The sequence below is a fragment of the Gigantopelta aegis genome, chromosome 3 (genome assembly GCF_016097555.1).
Source record: "Gigantopelta aegis isolate Gae_Host chromosome 3, Gae_host_genome, whole genome shotgun sequence".
Taxonomy (NCBI): Eukaryota; Metazoa; Mollusca; class Gastropoda; order Neomphalida; family Peltospiridae; genus Gigantopelta; species Gigantopelta aegis.
The window spans coordinates 49,586,137-49,609,524 of record NC_054701.1 but is presented as its reverse complement, the minus strand read 5'-3'; the positions used below and the strand labels follow the sequence as shown (position 1 = coordinate 49,609,524).

The window sequence follows — 23,388 nt, the reverse complement described above, 5'->3', positions numbered from 1 at the left end:
TTTTAATTAGATCACAAAATAATTCAAGTGAAAATTAACTCTCATCACCAATCGGAGATCAAAACTAAATATCAGTGGATATTCTTCGCACATACAAAAACAGAATCCTAAAAATTAAAAAAGAAATATACTTGTTAAGTCAAGCAATGTTTACTGACCGACTTAATTATCAATTCAGTGTGGATAGGATAAGATCAGTGTCTTTATATCCCCATATGAGTGTCTCTGCATTTTGGCGAGACAGAGAGTGTCGTTTGTCGGTTATAACGTTTGTGCCTGTGGAATTCACCCTTTCTGAAGAGAAGTTAGTAGCTTGAATGCCGAGTGTGTCTCTCGCGACTGTAGCCAGGAGTGGGAAAGACTTCACATGACCCTGCTTTGTCTTCCACTTTGTTTATTGTTTATTAATGTTAACGGTTGGCCATATAGTTTGTCCCTCATTTTCCAATATACCTCTTTCACATTCCACTGCGCATGTGCCCGTTGCGGGGTAACTTGAGGACGCAAACTGCGAACTCACGCAAGATCATCGAAGCAAGATTATTTAACCATGGGGCATAAACAATATCGAAAGGCTGAAATAATCTTAATTGTGCGCTATATATGCACATATTTATTGTACTAGCATGACAAATATTTATAAAGCATATAGCTACAAACTCAGGATGGTCTCGGGATTTCTTATAAAGTCATTTAAAATGTTGTATTATTTGCAGTCAAATTAAGGATACATATGCAGTCATAATTATAGATAACATTAGAATTATGTTTGTAGCAAACATATTGGAGTTGGGGAATGTCAGGCAAAATTAAACACAGCCTGGGGGGGATCGGGGTATCGGACAATCCCCCCACGCAGGATTGTAGGAACGATATCTGGAGTTGGGGAAGGGGGAGGGAGCACAATCTGTTCCGGGGGGGGGGGGGGGAGCAAAAAGCCATATTTTAAACCGGGGTTATATAAAAGTGGGGCTATAGTCCCCCTTCCGACGTCTCGGTTGCTACCGACCTAAGAATGGTCAGAAATGTAACTGTATTGCATATACAGCTATTTAAATTCGAAGCAAGATTATTTAACCTAAGAAAGATGTAAGTTTTATTTAGCCTATAACATATTAGACTAGCTGACAGCTTGGTAATATAGCTACAAACTCAGGATGGTCTCTTTATTATAAACTCATGAGGGTTTATTATGCGCAGTCATAAGGTACCAGTCATAAGATACTTCGTTTGAATGTTTGAAGCAAACATGTCAGGCCCGTAGCCAGGGGGGATTGGGGTATCGGACAATCCTCCCACACAGGATTGAGAGTTCCGCTCAAATGATTTTTTTATATCTCGCAACATATAGAAGTGCGTGTATTATTCTCGAGATATATAGTAACTAGATATATATATATATATATATATAGATATAGATATAGATATACATATAGATATAGATATATATATATATATATATATATATATATATATATATATATATTTGGGGAAACATCCCTGCCCCGTCTACGGCTCCGCGCCATGAGCACTCGCGTTTGATCAAGTTCCGTTTACATAACATTTCGATCCCCCTACCCCGCTAATCATTAATCATGCTGGCTACGCACCTGAAGTTATATACAATATTCATAAGTTAGACCAAAGATCAAATTAGGATCGTATCAGGTTGCATGGGTCTACCACTTTGGAAAAGTTGCTGAACTTTGTTATGTATAATCATGTGCATTATAAAATCGTGTGATACTTGCATACCATATCGATATATATAGGACTTCTCCCTATGCTTGTAAATATGTATCAAAGTACTGATGGTATCACTAACGATCTCGACCAATGTTCTCAGGTACAAAATACAAAATACAAAGTAGTAACCAAACACTATTGTACATACAGATATATGTTTACTTCAAGCTGATCTTCATGTAAAGAAGAAGATGTCATCTTCTGAATTCTCCAAAACAAACAACGCAAACAGCCGTGTTTACTCGGTTTCTGACGTCATGCTAAGTTGTAGGTTTGACAGCTCATATATGTTTTAAAACTTTGTAAATATCAGCTATTATTTCAAGTGAAGTTGTATGTATCTGATATAAATGATAGTGAAAATAAAATAATAAATAAAATAAGATAAATAAATCAGTAAATACATAAATAAATAATTCGTGGATAGACATGTAACACTGATTAGTAGTTGTACAACTGTCTTTTTTTAAAGGGACATTCCCGAGTTTGCTGCATTGTAAGATGTTTCTGACTAACAAAATATTTCTACAATTAAACTTTCATATTAAATATATTTTCTTGTTTAGAATATCAGTGTCTGTATATTCAATGTGTTTCTGATCGTCTTAATATTTGTAAAAAGCTCAAACTGGATTTCGTCTTTAAATAATTTCGTACGTACGAAAAAATATGTTTTAGGAAATAAAGTGAAATTTAACCTAGTACAAATATTAGAACGATCAGAAACACATTTAATATACAACCACTGATATTTTATATGCAGAAAAATATATTTGATATGTAATTACACTCGTTAAAAAGTCTATGTTAAAACTTGCAGCAAACTCAGGAATATCCCTTTAATGAAACGATAAGGGGAAAATGGAGCTGTGATAAAGGTCTATGTGAGTTAGGGATTTTGTTGGGGGTTTTTTAGGGGGAAGTAGAGGCATATTTTATTAAATTTTAAATACTGATACATGTGGAGAATTAAACATCACTGGTAAATCCCAATCTAATTAAAATTAGCTCCACTATTACATGTGGATCTAACAGCAGCGCGTTGGAGCTCATGTCCAGTTGACCTTTCATTCGACCAATCAAAACCTTACTTGCAAAATCATGCCATTGACTTGAAAAGAATTTGAAAACATTCGAGATTATGCCGAGGGTATATGAAATGATTCGGGTGAATTACAAAGTATGCAGGAAACTAATTTCAATATAAAATGTTACATAAAATTCGTTTCAAGAAAAACAAAACAAAAAACGTGATGGTATAGACATAAAATCTGTTTATGCTAGTATACAATCCAGAGTTTATTACTGCACTTTCCCCCCTGTTTTTTCAATGTTGAAACAGACCAACAAGTTCGCCTATTACATAAATAGTTTTGACCGATATTTTTAGAATTTGTATGCTCCCGAATAATGTTATAAAAGGCGAAGTGTAATTGGTCGATATTTAAATTGTTATTTATAGATGAAATGTCACCTGGACATGGGAGTCCATGCAATGCTGTTAGATCTACTGGTGAGACCAGTAGAGCTAATTTTAATCAGATTGTGGTAAATCCGCGTGAATATTTAACTATAATTCTAATTGTCAAAAGTAGCAAATACATTCCACTAAAGTTAATTTTATTGTATGAATCTTTTAATTTTGCGCTGTTAAAATACCCGTGACAGGCGGCTCCATAGACTTCGTCTAAGTTAATGTTTCACTGCTTCTGGTATTAAACCATTCCGATGTAAACTTTAGTAGACCATTTTTCGCAGCCATTTTAACATCTTATACTAAATATGTACGTTAGTCGCTAGAGATTCACAGCTCCTACAAAGCTGACAACTGTCGATCATGCCCCCCAATTTGTATATAGCCTCGATACCTTCCAATTCGGCAAGGGACGGTACTCTTCATGCAATGGGAATGTGAAAGAGGTCTGTTGTCCAACACTGCAATATTCGAAATTCCGAATACACAAAAATTGAATCGAATCGAATCGAAGCTTCGCGACGATTTCAAATCGAATCGAATATACGAAGCTTCACAGGGGCCTACCTAATAAATTTTTATATATTTTTCAATTGTTCTTTGAAGTCATTTAATATTTGGTTTTAATAATTTCTCTTAACTAATGGTTACACAGTGATTAATTTTTGAACAATTGGCCCGATTTGCATACTTGGCAACAGTCGATTCAACCGATTGTCACATACAATGAAGGTGGCATGCTGCAACAGTGTGACGTCATCTGATCACACACACACACACACACGATTAGACCATACTGCTTGGGGAGATCAAACATCAAAACAAACGGAGCCCATGATTTTGTTTATTCAAATTATTGCATTGACTTTTTAAAATCACCCCTAAAAATGTAGTTAGTATTATTTAACACAATTAATTTATTAATTTATATCCAAAAGATAATAATTATTGTGAAGACTAATCGTCGAACAGCGCACTGGCTAGTACTTAATCCATTATGGTGACCCAGACAATCTGTTAGAACTGTCCCTGATACAAGATGCATGAGCTTCTTGAGAAATAGACATTGTTTTAGTTTTGATTTGGGCTTGTAGGTCAAAGAAAAAGTCGACATGAAATTGAGAACGTTTTATCATCTAAGCCAAATTGCAGTTATTTTCGTGTTACAACATAATATTTATAAAGTTTGTTTGTTTTATTTAACAACGCCATTGATTTTTTTTATCTTATCGGCTATTGGACGTCAAACATATGGTCATTCTGACAATATTTTTTTTTTTTTTAGAGGAAACCCGCTGGCGCCACATAGGCTACTCTTTTTTATGATAGGCAGTAAAGGATCTTTTATTTGCGCTTCCCACAGACAGGATAGCACAAACCATGGCCTTTGTTGAACCAGTTATGGATCACTGGTCGGTGCAAGTGGTTTACATCTACCCATTGAGCCTTGCGGAGCACTCACTCAGAGTTTGGAGTCGGTATCTGGATTAAAAATCCCATGCCTCGACTGGGATCCGAACCCAGTACCTACCAGCCTGTAGACCGATGGCCTAACCACGACACCACCGAAGCCGGTACATAATATTTGTTTATATTACTAGTTTTTACTGTGGTGTTCTTTAAAAATTTACCTTTTATGAACATTTATCTGTACTTTATATTGTTAGAAGTTAAAGTATATTGTTTAATGACACCACTAGATGTCAAACACCACGTTGTCATCAGAGGAAACCCCGCTACAGTTTCTTTCTAATGCAGCAAGGGATCTTTTTTGTGCTCTTTCCCACAGACAGGAAAACACATATGACAGCCTTTGACCAGATGTGGTGCACTAGTTGGAACGAGAAAAAACCCAATCAGGTGAATGGATACACCGATGTGGTTCGATCTTGCGACCCAAGCACCGCAAGCGAGCACTCAACCGATGCCTCAAGATATTGAGTTGAAATATTGTGTACACTTTTATTGTTAAATTTATTTAGCATTTTTGTACTTACAATTTTGAATCAGTTGCAATTTTAACAATATTTGTCCTAATGCCTACAATGTGACAATCGGTGTGTGTGTGTGCGTGTGTGTGTGAAACCAAGTGAATATTTCCTTTTCTGAACAGATCAGATCAGGTGTCTTTTAAGGGCCACTATGGGCAACCTTGGGAGACATCTCAACACCAACTAGGTCCCAGTAACGAGCTATTCTCGGCATACTAAGTTCAAAAATATATATAGCTCCCCATTTCTATTTAGGCGGACCATTAAAAAATGCTTCAAATTTCCTACATTCAATTTGGCTTAATCCTACGGGATATTCCAAATGCCATAGCACAAAAACCACCTCCACCTGCTACCGATTTGACGTGCTACTCTCTTACACCTGCCAGTGCAGACAGTCTCCTCTCCCACCCACCCCAACCCTTTCCTGTCCTGGACGGAGGAGCCAGCTGAGGCCAGCCCCTGTGCCCATGACAGGCGTGCACTAAAACAGCTTGCTCTGAATGAGCACGTTAAACCCTATGACCTGACCTGACCTAACCTGATTATGAAAGCACTCCATTTAAAGTTTCAGTCAGGTCAAGTCATATTTAAATTGCACATTCAGAACAATTTTGGTTCTTACTGACGAACAAAATTTGAGACCACTGTCTGCATTTTTATTTTTGGTGAATCCTCTAAATTTGTGCCCAACTTTTAATCTAGAGTACACTTGTTTGACTGAATTAGACTAAATGTATTGCATATTTCAGTCCATCGCATTTCCCCTTCCTCTCCTACTATATAACCATTAACACAAGCACCAAGCGTTAGCCAGCAGAACAATACTGTAGAATTACGTACTTTACATGAACATGCACGCTCTTTGAACTGAATACACATTACGCAATATGGTTTCATGGCTCTTTGCTGTGTAGCTTTGTACTTGTACGTACACCTGGTTGCGATGCAATACACATGAACACCTGCATACATGTGCATGTGCAGATGCAGACTAACGTAAAAACAAGTTTGTCAACTGGATTTCGAATACGGGGTTGTTGGCTTTTTTAAATTTTGTTTGCTTGTTGTTGTTTTTTTTGTTTTTTTCATCTGTTGCTTTGATATTGCAAGGACTGTGCGGTCACGAACAAGCTTCATTTTGCCAATCCAATCTTGGAATAGTGGCAGTCCTCTTACTGCCGGTGCAGGAAGGATGAAGCTGTCTTGTGCCAAAATTGCTCGGATGCATTCATTTAAGTCTAGAATCGTGGTCGATCCCCGCCAGTGGGATTATGTCTGGTTCCAGCTACTAAGGCATGGGTATGTACTAACATGGGGGGGGGGGGGGATATAGCCTATAACAATGATTTGCGAGGTGTATTTGAAAGGGGTGGAGTGGGTGGGGGGCATGGTGTCGGTTCATTGGCCTGGAAGATGAAAATAAATGTATTTCACGGTCTGAACATACTTCCCTGAGAAAAGTTTGAATTTCAGGTGTTAAAATGTCACATTTCCGGCCTTTTGAACAGAGTAACTGGAAAAGTGGGAGAATGAGGACTATTATGTCGGTACCTTTTAGGATACTAACATTTATTCCATTGATAATAATATAACGTTGGATAAAAATGGGACTGACATGGAATTTTACCCAAAATATACCAGATTCTTCTTCGTAGTCTTTTATTGTTTAGTTTTTTTACTTATTGTAACGCCTGAAAAAAAGAAGAAAATAAATCAAAATATTATAAACCAGTAAAAGATTTAGCACGGATGAAATAAATCTTAAGAAGTTTTCCCAAAATAAAATTGTATGGATCAAATTAACAGGAGGACTATACCGGGTCCGCAACAATAACAGCACTAGCACTAGATACAACCTATATTAAAGTTCCTTTTGGAAATCACGCTAACACACATTTACATATTAACAAAGCAGCTCGCAGACGAAACGACTCGTGATCGTTGGTCAAATCGGCGGTGAACATACATGTACAATGATATTGGTACAACTAGTGGAGAATACACATGCAAAATAAACAGCTCCAGATAAAACCTGTAACCTAGGTTCCTTTTGCAAATCACGTAAACACATTTATGTAACTAAGCATATCACAGACCGGCGATCGTTTGTAAAGTTGGCGGTATAAACACACTAGTGTGCATGTATGGCCACTGGTGGAAAAAAAATGGCATATTTCATTATGGGGTGTTTTCCCAAATCAAATTGAATGGATAAAATTAGCATATAAATATATTTGACATAAAAAAAAAAAAAAAAAAAAAAAAAAAATAGTAGTAATAAAAAAAAACCGGGAATATTTTCCCAAAATCAAATTGTATAGATTAACATTGAAAAAAATGTATACACACACAAAAAACAAACAACAGTAGAGAGAGATATCAACAACGACAGTCCTAGAAAAAGAAAATATACATATAGCTGTAATACAAACAGCCCTTGTACCAAAGTTCTTTTTGGAAATCACTCCTACACACATTTATTTAACAAAGCTCGGAAACAACATGTAACCCGCGATCGTTGTGATCGTTGGTCAAATCGGTGGTACACGTTTACAGGTAATATTGGTACAATTAATGGAGGAAAAGGGGTGTTAGAGAGAATACATCTGCAACAACAGTTCCAGATAAAACCTGTACCCATGTTCCTTTTGGAAATCACGCCAACACATATTTATTTAACAAAGTTCATAAACGACATGTAACCCGCGATCGTTGTGATCGTTGGTCAAATCGGCGGTACACGTTTACAGGTAATATTGGTATAGTTAGTGGATGAAAAGGTAAATGGGTGCTAGAGAGAATATATCTGCAACAACAACAGCTCCAGATAAAACCTGTACCCATGTGTCTTTTGGAAATCACGGCAACACACATTTATTTAACAAAGGACCAACGATTAGCAATAGTTGGGATCGTTGGTAGATTCCGCGATTAACATACAATGAAACATAGTTTTGTACGCACATTTTATTATTATTGACCAATTTAACGAATTTAATGAATGAATGTTTAACGACGTCCCAGCACAAAAATACACATCGGCTATTGGGTGTCACAAATGGTAAGTACAACAAACATGTATATGAAAACATTATTTATATATTTACGTAAACCCACTGTGTAAGGAGCTGTGGGGGGAAAATACAATATAATACATAAATCAAGGTAAGTATATTTTAAAACTTTGTATAAAAGTGTTTTAAAAACTTTACAATTAATTCTGGATGGAGTTTAAAAGATTCTAAAACATTTCTGTCGCCAAATATAGACTGTCGGCTTGAGATGATCACACTCGACCAAAATGTGGCGCACAGTCAGTGTACACTGACAATGTTCACACTGAGGGAGGGGTGTGTGTGTGTGGGGTCCTTCTTTAAAATACATGAATGCGTCAAATATGTATGGCCGATGCGGGCACGGCACAAGACTACTTCATCCTTCCTGCACTGCCTGTAGGATGACTGCCACTCTCCCAGGACTGGCGTGACAGAATGAAGTTTGTTTGCAACCGCACCGTCCCAATCATCTTGCCAAGTCGAAAAGATATATTGATTAATATGAAATTTAAAATCACTGTAGGGGACACCAACATGAACATGGGGCAAGTTCAAAGCAGACTTGACAAATTTAACGAAGACACAAAAAATAAGTAAATACTACAATATACTACTTGCCCCAAAACTTGTGGCAGCACATGGAAAAGTATCATAAAACATACTAATAGACTTAGCGTGGATCAAATAGCGTAATGTAATGTCATATTTTATTGGCCAAACAAAAAAATTAATAAAATTAAAAAAATTATAACACCGGCGAACAGATTCGACATCAAAGGCCCGTGGGAAATGAGGTGGACCGGTGTGTGTGTGTGTGTATGTGTGTGTTACAGCCCGCCCCGCTTGTACTCGAGGACAAAAATTAATAAAGGTAAAAATACGACTGTGTCCTGTCTCCACACTATGGACGCTGAAATCACCCTCCCCCAGATATTGTTCCTACGGACCTGGAAACCTGCTCCCCTCAGACAATTAAGACAACATCCATAGCTGCCCATGACAATTGTCACGTAGGCAAAAGCAAACATTATTATTTTTAAATATTTATATATTTTTTAATTTCCCATCTAACTCGCAGTATACCCCCCCCCACCACCATTCTTTTAAAAACATTTTTATTTTATTGTTTCCACTTTCTGTTTTCATTATTATTTATTTTACTTTTTTAAATACACTAAACGTAAAAACAGATTCGACTTCCCCTCACAAATGAAATGGACTTTCCTGCTGTGCCAAATATCACATACGCAAAACCAAGCTTATTCTTTCTTTTCCCCCCCTTTCCCCTCAATTTCACTTTTGTTAGTAAACCGAAGAACTCTCCCTTCTCCATACACTACTTTTATTGTTTGCTTATTGTAATCGTTTCCCTTTGATCGATTTATAAGGGTTAATGGTCAGTATAAATGTATTATTTAGTTATTATTTTCAGTGTAGTGCGAATGCCTTGTAAACACGTATATCGCGTGAAATAAATATATAATTTTTTTTTTTTTAATTCATAACGTAGTGTAACGACAACATAGCGGTAACTGACAACAAGAAAAAGGTCAGAGGCTCAAATCAAGTAGCTTGTGCACGTTCGCAGTGACCGCCGATCAACCGTCTAACAGGAATTTTTCAATTTTTTCCCCAACTAGTCTAGACGCCGTCTAGCTTGGTTGGAGTCGCCGTCTAGACGCAATTATGGTTGGTTTGCGTACTGTATCTTGAAGCCATAACATAACTTAACATTTTATTAACAGTACATATCCACAAATACAGAACTGGATACCAATTGTCAAGCTTTGCACATTGGTGAACAAAACTTTGTTCATTCTTATTCTATTCCCTTATACATAGCAATATGCGGTATAAATGAAATATCTTACATAACATAATGCAGGCTACAGTATATATAATATTACATAGTCTTTTCCCCAGAAATATGGCATGGCACGGTAGACTAAACACTTTTGGGGCATTTTCACCATTTTCAGAGCACTTTTTTTTTCATTAATTAATTTTTTTCATCATTGATATAGAAAAAAAAAAAAAAAATATTAATATGCCTGCTTTAATAAATCAATGGCAAAATATATAACAGGAATATTTTATTAATTATTAATAATTTTTTGAGTGTTTTATAAAGTCAATTTTATAATTAATTATTAAAAAAGGCTTGTTTAATCTCAAGGCAGCATGGCACTGATTAAGGCAAAATGGCACTAGACTACTGTTGTATAAAACAAGCTAGGGAAAACACTAATTACATGTCAAAAAATAATATGGGCCAAAATGAAACCCTGGACCTCAATGAAAGAAGTGCTAATACCGTCATGGAGGAGTGACAAACACCAGAACATTCTTATAGGATGTTAAACAAGCTTCTGTTTTGCATCGTGTGTATGTCCAGTGTGAAATAATTTTCAAATGTCACGAGCTTTAGTGAGTTGCAATGAAAATTATTTCACGAGGGACATAAGCATGATATGAAATGGTAACGAGTTTAATATCCTATTTATTACCCATAATCGATCTTAATTTATATCACTCAACTCATTTAATTGACATTCCTGTAAGGATGTAGTGCACCAATTGATGACATCATCATGTGAATTCCCACTTGGTGTTCTAGAGGGCCGTAATCACTTTGATATGTATCAAGATATTTTTAATCATATGGGTAATAAATTAAAATACGACATACTGCCTTGAGCTGCGGGACCACCTGGCGGGTTCATGAACTGAAACTGAATAAACGAGCCAACTCCATTCACCATGTCGCGGAAAATCTTTGTGGAGTGTAATTTCATATCATAACTCTGACAGAAATTTCTGAAAAGAAACAGTAAATTAGAAGACCACCAATAATTGGGGTTTTTCTAATCAGGTCTAGCTATGGTAATCACCAAATTCATCAACTGCGAATTTAAAAACAATCTGCAAACTTTATTTTAATTTTGAGAAAAAAAATTAATCATATAATTTATACTTTGTAACTGGGTATCTGCAATTTTTGAAGTATACTTGATGATTTGACGAAAAAGGTCTATTTACCCAAAGATAGGAGGTATATATATAAATAAAACTTAGTTTTATGTAACATTTATTCAAACACGAACATAAAAAGGTAAGCCTCCAAACGATCAAATGTTCATAAAATTAATATAAAGAGAAACTGAAAATGACCTATATATACATTATATCACATAGCTTACTTTAAGAGGTGGGGTTGCAGACTCAGTCTGTAAAGGACTTCCAAGGCTAAACACCGCTGCCATATTGGTTTCTCTGGATCTAGAAACTTCACCAGAAGTGACAAAAATATCTCACACTCGGTTGTCTGCAAAACATAAAATAAATGTCTAAATATGCTGAAAATTACTGGTAAGTTTATTACCAAATTATAAAGTAAGTACAATCACTTATTTGACTAACAATTTAATACATTGAATGTGTGCGTATGTGTATGTGTGCATGCATATATATATATATATATATATATATATATATATATATATATATATATATATATATATAAGGGTATGGATGGATGAGTGAAAGGATGGATGGATGGATGGATGGATGGATGAGTTGACCAATGTGTGGACTGACAGATGGATGGGTGGATGGATGATGGAAGGATGGATCAATGGATGGGTGGGTGGGTTTATGGATGGATGGATGGATTTGATGGATGAATGAATGGATGGATAGACAGATGGATGGATGGACAGATGGATGGATGGACAAACCTTAATACATAAATTGTGATACACGAAGAACAAATGTTAAATGCTTAACAATGAATGCATGCTGGACAGGATTGTTTGAAATATAAAATATTCCCAATTCTTTCATAACAAAATAGTAAAAGATAAGTAACTGTTAATGTGTACTTGTTAAGAAACCTAACAGCCAAAACACCAACATACCAGCAATGTGTAGTAGTTCCGAATGAGGATGGATACAATTCTCAGGAGCCGCATCACGATGGGGAAGAAGGGTTTCTCGACGGGGGTGGGTGACGGGGCTGGTGGCAGGCCCTGGCGGTATTTCAGACTCGGGGAAAACAGCTTGATCACCAGGGGACACACCTTCTCCTTTAACATGAAACTGAACTCCGGGTGCTGCAAGAAAACACACATTTACAATACACAGTTGAACCTCATGTAAAACATATCAAATATATAAGAACCACCCATCATTAGAATATAAACATGTGGGCTACATGTAAATATGTTTTAGGTGTCCACTAGACAGCTTTCACTGAATACAGTTTTACATCAACTAGCAAAATGCATGTTTAAAAAACAATAGCTATCATTAATGTTTTGCATCATTAAAAATTAGTACATTACTGTTTGTTTCTAACCTAAACAATACATGTCTAAGCACTATCAATATCTCACAAAAATTAGGAAACCAAATTGAATAACGTCATCAATATAAAAGTTCCAACTTTCTTTTTAAAAGTATTTTCATTACAGATACAGACAGATAGCACACAAAACACATAGACAGACAGACAGACAGACAGACAGACAGACAGACCTGAGTGAAGATGGTCAGGTATAAGGTGAGCTCTAGTCTAAACATGCAAGCAGACAAAGACATACAGACAGACATACAGAGAGACAGACAGACAGACATGAGTGAGGATGGTCAGGTACAAGGTGAGCACCACCTCTAGCAGCTCCAGGCCAAACATGTGAGCAAACACAGACACAGACAGACAGATACACATACAGACATACATACAGACACACATACATACATACTCACAGAGAGACACACAGACAGACAAGACAGACAAGACAGAAAGACCGACCGACAGACAGACAGAGACAGACACACACAGAGACAGACAGACCAGACAGACACACCTGAGTGAAGACGGTTAGGTATGATTTAAGCACAGCCTCCCGCAGCTCAAAGCCAAACGTGAGTAAACACAGACACAGACGCTGACGCAGACATACATAGATACACAAAGACAGACATACAAAGATACACACAGACAGACACACATATATACACACAGACAGACACACATAGATACACATAGACAGACAGACATACCTGAGTGAAGACGGTTGGGTATGATGTGAGCACGGCCTCCAGCAGCTCGAGCCCAAACGTGCGAGTCATCTCGGTCATCCCAATCAACCAGAACGGCTGGTCGGCGTTCACCAGCTGACACAGGTCCTAGCAAACAGTCCACAACAAACACGTCTTAGCCACATCCAGTTAGTTGGGAAACGGTGTTTAAAACAGTAACAAACATTACAAACTCCCCCAACCCTCCACACTTACTAACATATGATAAGTTAGGGGAAAGTGCAAAACCAAATGTGTTATGAAAAGTTCCATCATTTATTTTATAAATTTCCGTTGTATTTATTATGATTTAATGTCATTCATTAGTCTAGCCATAGCAAAGCGAGTTTGTTCTTTTCTCAGTGAATGTAAAAATAACATCAGGGAACATCATATCTGATGACATCACTTTATACTGGTACTTTGTCTTACTGAGTGTTATTAAGTGTTACTGTTTAAGGACTAAAAACATAATTTTAAAAATGAGAAATTTTATTGTTCTTTTTAATAAGTATGTTTCAAATTTAATTATATGGATTGTGTTATTTCTTTTACAAAATCATCCACAAACGTACGTGTGAATGGCTTCACTGATGCACAGTTTGCAGATGATATTTTGTTCATACAAACAAGGACATACAAAACAATAACAGACAATCCTTAATTAAAACAGAACAAATTAATTTGTATTGATCAAACAACTGTTTTAAGAGGCTACATTTTGATACTCTATTTAATGTCTGCTTAACCGACTGTAAAGTTTTTTCAACTCAGAAGTAATGTCTTTATATAAATTTACTTAAAATAAAATTTCTACATATTAATGAATGAATAAAAAAATTCATATTATACATGTGTATGTTTATGAACCCAACAGTTCTGGCTTCATCTTGGTCTAAACAACCAACAGAAAACAAACAAATGCCACAATGGTTAAGCAATCAGCTTTAAGACTGGTAGGTGCTGGGTTCACATCCCAGTACTGGCTCCAACCCAGAGAGAGTTTGTCTGGCTCAGTGCAGGCCTCCACAAACTGTATCGACGATCACTTTGTTCATGCAATGGTTATGAAATTTTATTTAGTGTTTGTGTAAAATTTGCAGAATGTTCAATACAAAATGGATATGCAAACCAAAATTGGAAATTCCAGGGTTTTTTGTCATAACCCTTTTTTGAGTTACTAGTATACACAAATTTCAAAATGGTACATGCCTGCAGTGGGTATGTCCAAAAAAGGTTTGTTTTAATTAACGACACCACTAGAGCATATCGGCTATTGGATGTGAAACATTTGGATGGCCAAGGCAACTACACTGACTTTCACTAATCATTAAAATTAACCTTTAACCCCTGTCCTGGTAAGACAGTCGAGTCAGTGCAAGTAAACTATAATTGAATATAAACATGAAACTAAACTTTAAAAACAAACGACTTGATAAAAAGGGAAGTTCCACCCAAATGGGAAGTAGAAAACTAGTTAAACCCCCACCTGAAACAAAAGGTAGGCATCCCCTGCACAAGGGTGGAGTGACTTTGGGGGAGTTTTGCTTCCAGTCTTCAGTTCCAGTCCATCTAATACCTCCATGGGTTCTACAAATATAGGCATAATATAATAGATATGACAACACTAGGGTTCATATTCATGAATGTATTTAAGTCAACGTATAAGTCAGGTATCATAAACAAAAGGTATTCAGTATTCTACTTAACTAATGCATCACACTTAAATTGATACTTAGATTTAAGATACCTCCAAGTGGTTTCAACTGTTCTTCTATTAAGGTATATAATAAAATCTTAGTCCGGGCAATCATCTGATAAAGAATAGTTACCATCAACATAAGTCTAGATGTTCCAGGCATAGGAACAACCAATTTGTGCTGTAGATCTATATATATTTATCCTTCAACCACTGTTTCTAGTGACAGATTATGATGACGGATAAAGCAAAGTCATAAACTTAGAGTAACAGAATATGACTTTTGACGTCACACATAGCTACATTACAAAATTGCTCATTTGACCTCTAGGTCATCATACAATGTTGTTGAAATAACAGAAATAATAGCTTTCTTCCTTAATTTTTCTCATCTGCAGGATAAAGATAATAATTAGCTAATGACGTAAGATATCGGCTTTATCCTGTTCAGGCTGAATGAGAAATTTCCCATTCTTACCTTCACAGGATAAAGCCAATATCCTACGTCATTAACTAGGTATTCTCTATATATTTTTTATACTTACGTATTTAGTGAATGCATTCACATCAATGTGCAGAGTGTGTGAAGACTGTGAGTGTGTGTGTATCTGAAGTGTGTTATACACATACTTACCATTTGTTGGTATTTTGTCTTCTGTGACGACGCGGTCAAAGATGATGCTGACGAGTTGTTTTATCGCTGCAGCAGCTGTGTTAATTGTTGTGCTGTCCTTGGTGAAATGCAGGCGCAGACACATTACCAAAGCCTGCAACAAATGACTTAAAATATCGTTATCTATACAAATACATATTTTCATCCAGAGGTACAGCGCTCGCTCGATGCATTGTCGGTCTGAGATCGATCCCCGTCAGTGGGCCCATTGGGCTATTTCTCGTTCCAGCCAGTGCACCACGACTGGTATATCAAAGTATGTACGACCTTGTCTGTGGGATGGTGCATATAAAAGATCCCTTGCTGTTAATCGAAAAGAGTAGACTATGAAGTGGCGACAGCGGGTTTCCTCTCTCATTATCTGTGTGGTCCTTAACCATATGTTTCATGCAATATAACCGTAAATAAAATGTGATGAGTGCGTCGTTAAATAAAACATGTCTTTCTTTCTTATTTTCATCTTCCAGGAGGTGATATAGTGACATCATTTAGCTACATCACTAGTCAGCACTGATGGACACCACCATCAAATAGTAATTAAACTGGCATCAGTGGTGTTGTGGTTAAGCCATTGGACATAAGGGTGGTAGGTACTGGGTTCGCAGCCCAGTACCGGCTCCCACCCAGAGTGAGTTTTAACGACTCACTGGGTAGGTATAAGACCACTACACCCTCTTCTCTCTCACTAACAACTAACCCACCGTCCTGAACAGACAGCACAGATAACTGAGATATGTGCCCAGGACAGTGTGCTTGAACCTTAATTGGATATAAGTACGAAAATAAGTTGAAATGAAATGAAATAGTAATTAAAACAAAATGAAGTAGTCAAACCTGCTAACACAGGCACAGATCCAGAGGGAGGGTGCTGGAGGTGTGCACACCCTTCAATTTCAAAGTGCCACGAAAAATGAATACAATGATTTTGATTTTTTTTTTCAGCAAGTGGGAAGACATAATATGGTGGCCAGTTTTTTTTCTTTCTGGCAATGATTGCTATATATAGAATAATGCATTCTAGTGTACGTTTGTAAACCGTATGTGGTCTTTTTATATGTTGAACATGGATATTGTAGGTGCCCTTTTTAAACACTCCTTTCTAGACAAATTCTGCATCCGCCCCTGTAACATAAGGCTGACAGCAGTTTTATCACATGGTCTGTGAGAAGGTTTGACACTGTCAAATTGACAGTAATAATATCAGACTACCTAGGGAAATAGTGAGGTAGTCTTTTAAGACAGGAACTTGCTAAACTGAGATGGGCACTCAAGCAGACTTAACTATATCACATAGAAATCATATTGTGAAATGGCACAGACTATTAAAATTATATTTATATAGACTTGTTGAGCGAATATATCTAAATTTATTACTGGTATAGATATACAGTATATGTATTTTGCATTAGTTAACGAAGTTAAATTAAACATATGGGATAATAATTGTTTGTTATTTTAAAACAATTTATCAATGCATAACAATCACAAATTTAGTATAAAATTGTTTCGCTCTGCTACACAATTTTATACACTTAGATCAATACATTCACACAATAAAAAGACAAACAACTGATATATATGTTGTGGATTGTGAAACGTTGTCATACCTTGGCCAGGGAATCATGCTGAACTACTGAGTTTGTTGTTATGAGCAGCATGGCTGTCTGCAGCAGTTTGAGTTCTTCAAGGCCAACCTCCATCAGGTTCCACAGAGTTCTGATAATGGCATCAGCAGCAGCCTGAAACACACAGCATCACCAATAACACCACAGGAGAATGTACATAACTGGGAATACGGGCTGGATGTAGCCCAGTGGTAAAGTACTTGCTTGAAGCACGGTCGGTTTGGAATCGATTCCCATCGATGGGCCCATTGGGATATTTCTTGTTCCAGCCAGTGCACCACGACTGGTATATCAACGGCTGTGGTATGTGGTATCCTGTCTGTGGGATGGTGCATATAAAAGATCCCCTTGCTACTAATGGAAAAATGTAGTGGGTTTCCTCTCTAAGACTATACCTCAAAATGACCAAATGTTTGACATTCAATAGCCAATGATTAATAAATCAATGTGCTCTATAGTTGTGTTGTTAAACAAAACAAACTTTTTATAACTGGGAATACACACATCACAAATAACCACCAGTTTTATAGCTGGGAATACACACATCACAAATAACCACCAGTTTTATAGCTGGGAATACACACATCACAAATAACCACCAGTTTTATAGCTGGGAATACACACATCACAAATAACCACCAGTTTTATAGCTGGGAATACACACATCACAAATAACCACCAGTTTTATAGCTGGGAATACACACATCACAAATAGCATCCAGTTTTATAGCTGGGAATACACACATCACAAATAACCACCAGTTTTATAGCTGGGAATACACACATCACAAATAACCACCAGTTTTATAAACATTCCATAAATATGAGGGTGTATATTATATATATAATAACAAAATATTGAGAAAAAAACATCAGGAGTATCAACCAAAAACCAACTGACGGTTTAAATCCAGGGAACATTTTGTTTTTAAAAATTGCATTTGTGATGGTTGTTAATCAGTTGGAGAAATATTTGAGTAGCAACTACTATTTAACGTTTCAGAATTGTGTAGTTATCTCTGAAATATGGTAGCAAATCACAATGTGATACTGACCAAAATGTTCCCTTAAATCACATACATGTATTCACTAATACAGTTTTATGTAATTTAATTTGCAGATTTATGCAATCAAAATAAATCAGTTTTTATAAGAGAATGGGACATGTTTTCGTTTTCTTGGGATAAATATTCAAAGCTGGGAGGTTCAATTTTTAGACTATTGTGCATTATGCACAATAGTCTAAAAATTGAACCATTTTTGCCATTATTGTACAATTTAATGTTTGTAATTAAGAGAGGACCTCGAAAGTTGGATAAGTTGTGCCCAATCCTTTTGTATATATATATACATTATATACAATAAAATATGGTTTAAATCTATACATGTTTGGTGTGAAAATATGGCACTTACAGTTGATACTGCTTCATAAGAAATCAACTTCTGCAGAGATACTAAACAGGTGTGTACTAATTTTGGATTCTTTGTTTCACACCCCAGAATAAATGGTTGGATCACTTCAGAACTGGCTGGAATCAATCCTAGAAAGAAACAAAAACTCATCAAACTAAAGACTGAAGTGATTACAACACACAAATGAAAATGACGGTCACTAACATCAGTCTGTTTAGTTTATAAATACATTAATTCTTATTTTAACATACACAAATGATATATTTCAATTCATAACAAGGTCAAGCAGATATTCAATTAATACTTTGACCAAGGGTTTTTTGGAAAAATAAAATTGTTAATTGGTCCCACATGAAATCATCACTACCCCCATGGGGTGGGTGGGGAGAGAGAAAAAAAAATTGTTTAAAATATTGTACATGTAAACTGTAAAATTTAAAATGTGGAACAATCATCATCAAAACATGAAAGAAAACACCTGTTTGATCACATCAAGTTAAATTGGGTACACATGACATATTGGAATACATTTTAAAAAAGGAATAATATATATGAATTTACCACCCATTATGTATATAAAGTATGAGTATCCAGTACTGTATCCAAAAAATTAATAACAGATGACATCGTTGAGCTATCACATGTTTAGTCTAAACAACTGATAACATTGTCGCTGATTGGATGAGTTTGACCTCTACTGGTTCTAGTAATAACTGGTATAGCTATTCTGCTCACCACAACTATAAAAATGGTTGAAACCATTTTTAATTTTCCAGTCTTTAATAATTATTGGATACACTACATTGAACAGTCAACAATAAATACATTTTATGCTATTTCACAAAGCCTCTAGCCACCACCTTCAGCCTCTGACACTCGATCCAACAGGATGTCATAATATACATGTAGGTGTTGACTGCAACGACACTTACATCGAGACAGGACAATGATTGTCAACCTCCAGGTCTTTGTTTCAACTGGAGTCTAATTAATACCTTGATGGCTTTCTCACCAAGAATGGTATTATTGTTAATGACTGTTTAATCTTGTGACCAAAAACGGTGGCTTTGACAAATGTCTAGCCTAACGCAGTGGATTGATAATTACTGTAGGTGCAATTTCAATGACCAGATGTATATATCTTTATGGCAGACTTTAAAAATCACAGACATCTGAAAAACCAGCCATATTGACCACAGTTTTTTTATTAATTTATTTATTTTAATCATGAATGATATACTGAGCAGGTCCAATTGAAAAGCTGCAAAAACAGTATATATTCACTATTTCTATTACCAGCTACTCATGGAGTTCTAAACAAAACAACCATGGTACATACAACTGACCAACTTTTATTAAATTTGGAACCAGTTCAAGTCTTTTGGGAATCAAAATGCAAATTAGTTGATTGATGTAGACAAATAAACATGTGCAAACACATCACCAATAAATGGATAGGAATTTGTTCCAATAATAGAAATGAACAAATGCTTTGGACCAATAAGAACAAAAGTGCGACCAGCAAACAATGCTTAAATTTTTTTATTCTGGTTTCAGACTGTCAAAGATCTAGAATCGACCCCACCCCTGCTTGATGTGTTTCTGAGGAATGATTTAGATATGTGTGTGTTTGTATGTGTGTGCGTGTTTGTGTGTGTGCATGTGGTAAAAATATTTTGTCTTTGTGATGGAGACAGCCGTCTGCACATTAACTTTTGACCGGGGTTAAAAACAACTGGAGTAGCAATTTAATGATCAAAAGCCAGTGCATGGAGTAATTACCCAAGAAGGTTTCCCTATTAGTTAGATGGTATCTGTATTGTTGATACTTTTAGAGAATTAGTTTGGCCATTATTTCGCCACTCATCCATAAATGACAGAACTGCCAAAGATGGGACCCAACTGCCAAAAATCCAAATATGGGATATAAGCTGAGAGTTCGTTCTGTATAGGGACTTGTGTGGCAAGCACGGATAGATAGGCGGTGGAAACGCTGTCCGCTGGGCGAACTTTATTAGTCCAGTGGACATAGATAACTATATTTTACTGCTCTGTAGTAATTGAAAGGTATTTTGTTGTGGCATTCAAGTATTATAATTATGTATATTCTTGTTTTGCTTAGTGGAGGAAGGACAGTTAGTAATCTAAGTCAGACCGACTAAAGTAAACTGTAGGCGTCGTTTACCCAAAATATATATAGAGAGGTTTATAATATCTATAACTGGTAATCCTAGTATCATGACCTGGTAAATTGTAGGTCCTCTGAATATTGGATGTAGGGAAGACTGAAGATAATAATTAATTATCTCTATTGGTGGTAATCCTAGTATCATGACCTGGTAAATTGTAGGTCCTCTGAATATTGGATGTAGGGAAGACTGAAGATAATAATTAATTATATCTATAACTGGTAATCCTAGTATCATGACCTGGTAAATAGTAGGTCCACTGAATATTGGATGTAGAGAAGACTGAGAATAATAATTCATTATTCTAAGGTTGGGTGATGTTTTAACTGTGAGGGGTAGCTATATCCCTAATTGCCAAGTGATTACGTTTATGTGTGGTACTCAGCCTAGAGGTGGTGTGACACTGGTTGTAACTTATCTGATATTATATAATACATACTTGAAACTAAACTTGTGTTGTTGTCTTTCTAGTGAATTTAACATTGGTTAATAGTAAATATACATATATATACGATCCTGTTCCCTGAATACCCCTAGAACCAGCCACTCGGGTGGAAAACTACCCTATACAGGGAGATCTATATGTATAGGTTGGGATATTTGGAGAAATACTGTTACACCCATTGCGGATTTCTGATTCTGTTGCCAGGAAACTAAGTGGTGGGAGCAGTTGCCGGTAACAGCGTTAGAAGCCCTATGACAGTCTTCAGGTAGACAATAAAAGTGTAGATGTGTATAATGTTCATTACAAATTAAATGATGACACAAGACTTACCAAGTTTATTTGGATTTTGGCAGGGCAACTTTGAAAAATATATATTTACAAGTCAAATACTGTTCATAATCGTACCTGTTATAACATTTTCATTCTTGCTAGCAATAGTCCGTAGCTTGAGTTGCATTGTTTCTGCAGACTGTAAAGAAAAAAAAAGGAAAAAAAAAAAATCATAGTCAGACACAAGCTTTTTGATAATTGGCAAAATAATAATATCTATAGGATGACAACAGTCGCTTCTCTCACCAATCATGTTATAAACTTTAACAGCTGATAATAAGACAACAGGCTGGAAAGTTTATACAAACATTTATTTTTCTTTCTAATCTTTCAAACAGTGACTGTACATTTTGTGTTCAGCTATAGGTAACTTTAAAATACTTGGTTCCCGATACTCTGAATACCTCCAACATGTCTTCTGTACTTTAAAGGAACTTTAATCTGTATTGATACAATCTTCATGAATAACAAAATAATTAAAGGAAAAGGCTGGGAAAGACTTTCCAACAGAGAATGCAGTGATACTTACCTCTTTTACTTCAGGGTGTTTTCGTTTGGTCTCTGCTGATAGTGTGCGCAAATCATTCTGTATGCTTTCTAACAGCTTCTTTGCTAGTTCTGGGTTTCTTTTCGCAGCTGTTGCCATTATCGACTTGCTTCCTTTAGGTCTTTGATAATCAATAAACAGTAAAACTAGTAATAAAGTATATATTCCACAGTGACTGTGACATGTAACAGACACAGTTGACAGAGTAAAGTTGAAAACGAAAGCATGAGCGAAGGCGGCTGAGGTATGGCTGTCAAAATACGGAAGTGCTCAATTATAAATTGAGTGAATGCAATTAATTTGAACCTTGTCTTTGATTGTGATAGATCCTACGCGTATAATTTTATTTTGAAGAATTATGAAACATTTAAATAAAACATAAACCGACACTCATAACAAAGTTACACGTCTCAAAATATCCGTCAGCTGGAGGCTGACATATTGGACAAATACTAGCGACGTCTATCTAAGGGAAATAACTCTAACGTAAATAAGGGAATGTTCGATTAGGCGGTCGGAATTCTTGTTTGGTTAATTTTTATTTATTTAACGACGCCACTAGAGCACATTGATTTTTAATCTTACAATCGGCTATTGGACGCCAAACATATGGTCATTCTGACACTGGGGTTTTTTTTGTGGTTTTTTTTAGAGGAAACCCGCTGTCGCCACATAGGCTACTCTTTTACGATAGGCAGCAAGGGATCTTTTATTTCCGCTTCCCACAGGCAGGATAGCACAAACCATGGCTTTTGTTGAACCAATTATGGATCACTGGTCGGTGCAAGTGGTTTACACCTACCCATTGAGCCTTTCGGAGCACTCACTCAGGGTTTGGAGTCGGTATCTGAATTAAAAAGGGGCGGGACGTAGCTCAGTGGTACAGTGCTCGCTCGATGCGCGGTCGGTCTGGGATCGATCCCCGTCGTTGGGCCCATTGGGCTATTTCTCGTCACAGCCAGTGCACCACGACTGGTATATCAAAGGCCGTGGTATGTGCCATCCAGTCTGTGGGATGGTGCATATAAAAGATCCCTTGCTGCTAATCGGAAAGAGTAGCCCATGAAGTGGCGACAGCGGGTTTCCTCTCTCAATATCTGTGTGGTCCTTAACCA

General features: G+C 36.4%; 1 protein-coding gene across 1 annotated transcript in view; it reads right to left on the bottom strand.

Annotated features, from left to right (window-relative positions):
• Nucleotides 1-22,703, bottom strand: part of LOC121368172 (protein MON2 homolog) — a 488,300-nt gene extending 465,597 nt beyond the window's left edge. Inside the window, exons 1-10 of the mRNA XM_041492790.1 lie at nucleotides 22,256-22,703; nucleotides 21,802-21,865; nucleotides 18,763-18,890; nucleotides 17,332-17,463; nucleotides 15,686-15,818; nucleotides 14,842-14,942; nucleotides 13,335-13,460; nucleotides 12,188-12,382; nucleotides 11,471-11,595; nucleotides 10,960-11,087 (exon numbers count right to left, since the gene is read on the bottom strand). Coding sequence (XP_041348724.1) covers nucleotides 10,960-11,087; nucleotides 11,471-11,595; nucleotides 12,188-12,382; nucleotides 13,335-13,460; nucleotides 14,842-14,942; nucleotides 15,686-15,818; nucleotides 17,332-17,463; nucleotides 18,763-18,890; nucleotides 21,802-21,865; nucleotides 22,256-22,372 — 1,249 coding nt within the window. The 5' untranslated portion in view covers nucleotides 22,373-22,703. The remainder of the gene's footprint in view (nucleotides 1-10,959; nucleotides 11,088-11,470; nucleotides 11,596-12,187; nucleotides 12,383-13,334; nucleotides 13,461-14,841; nucleotides 14,943-15,685; nucleotides 15,819-17,331; nucleotides 17,464-18,762; nucleotides 18,891-21,801; nucleotides 21,866-22,255) is intronic.
• Between the last annotated feature and the right edge of the window lie 685 nt (nucleotides 22,704-23,388).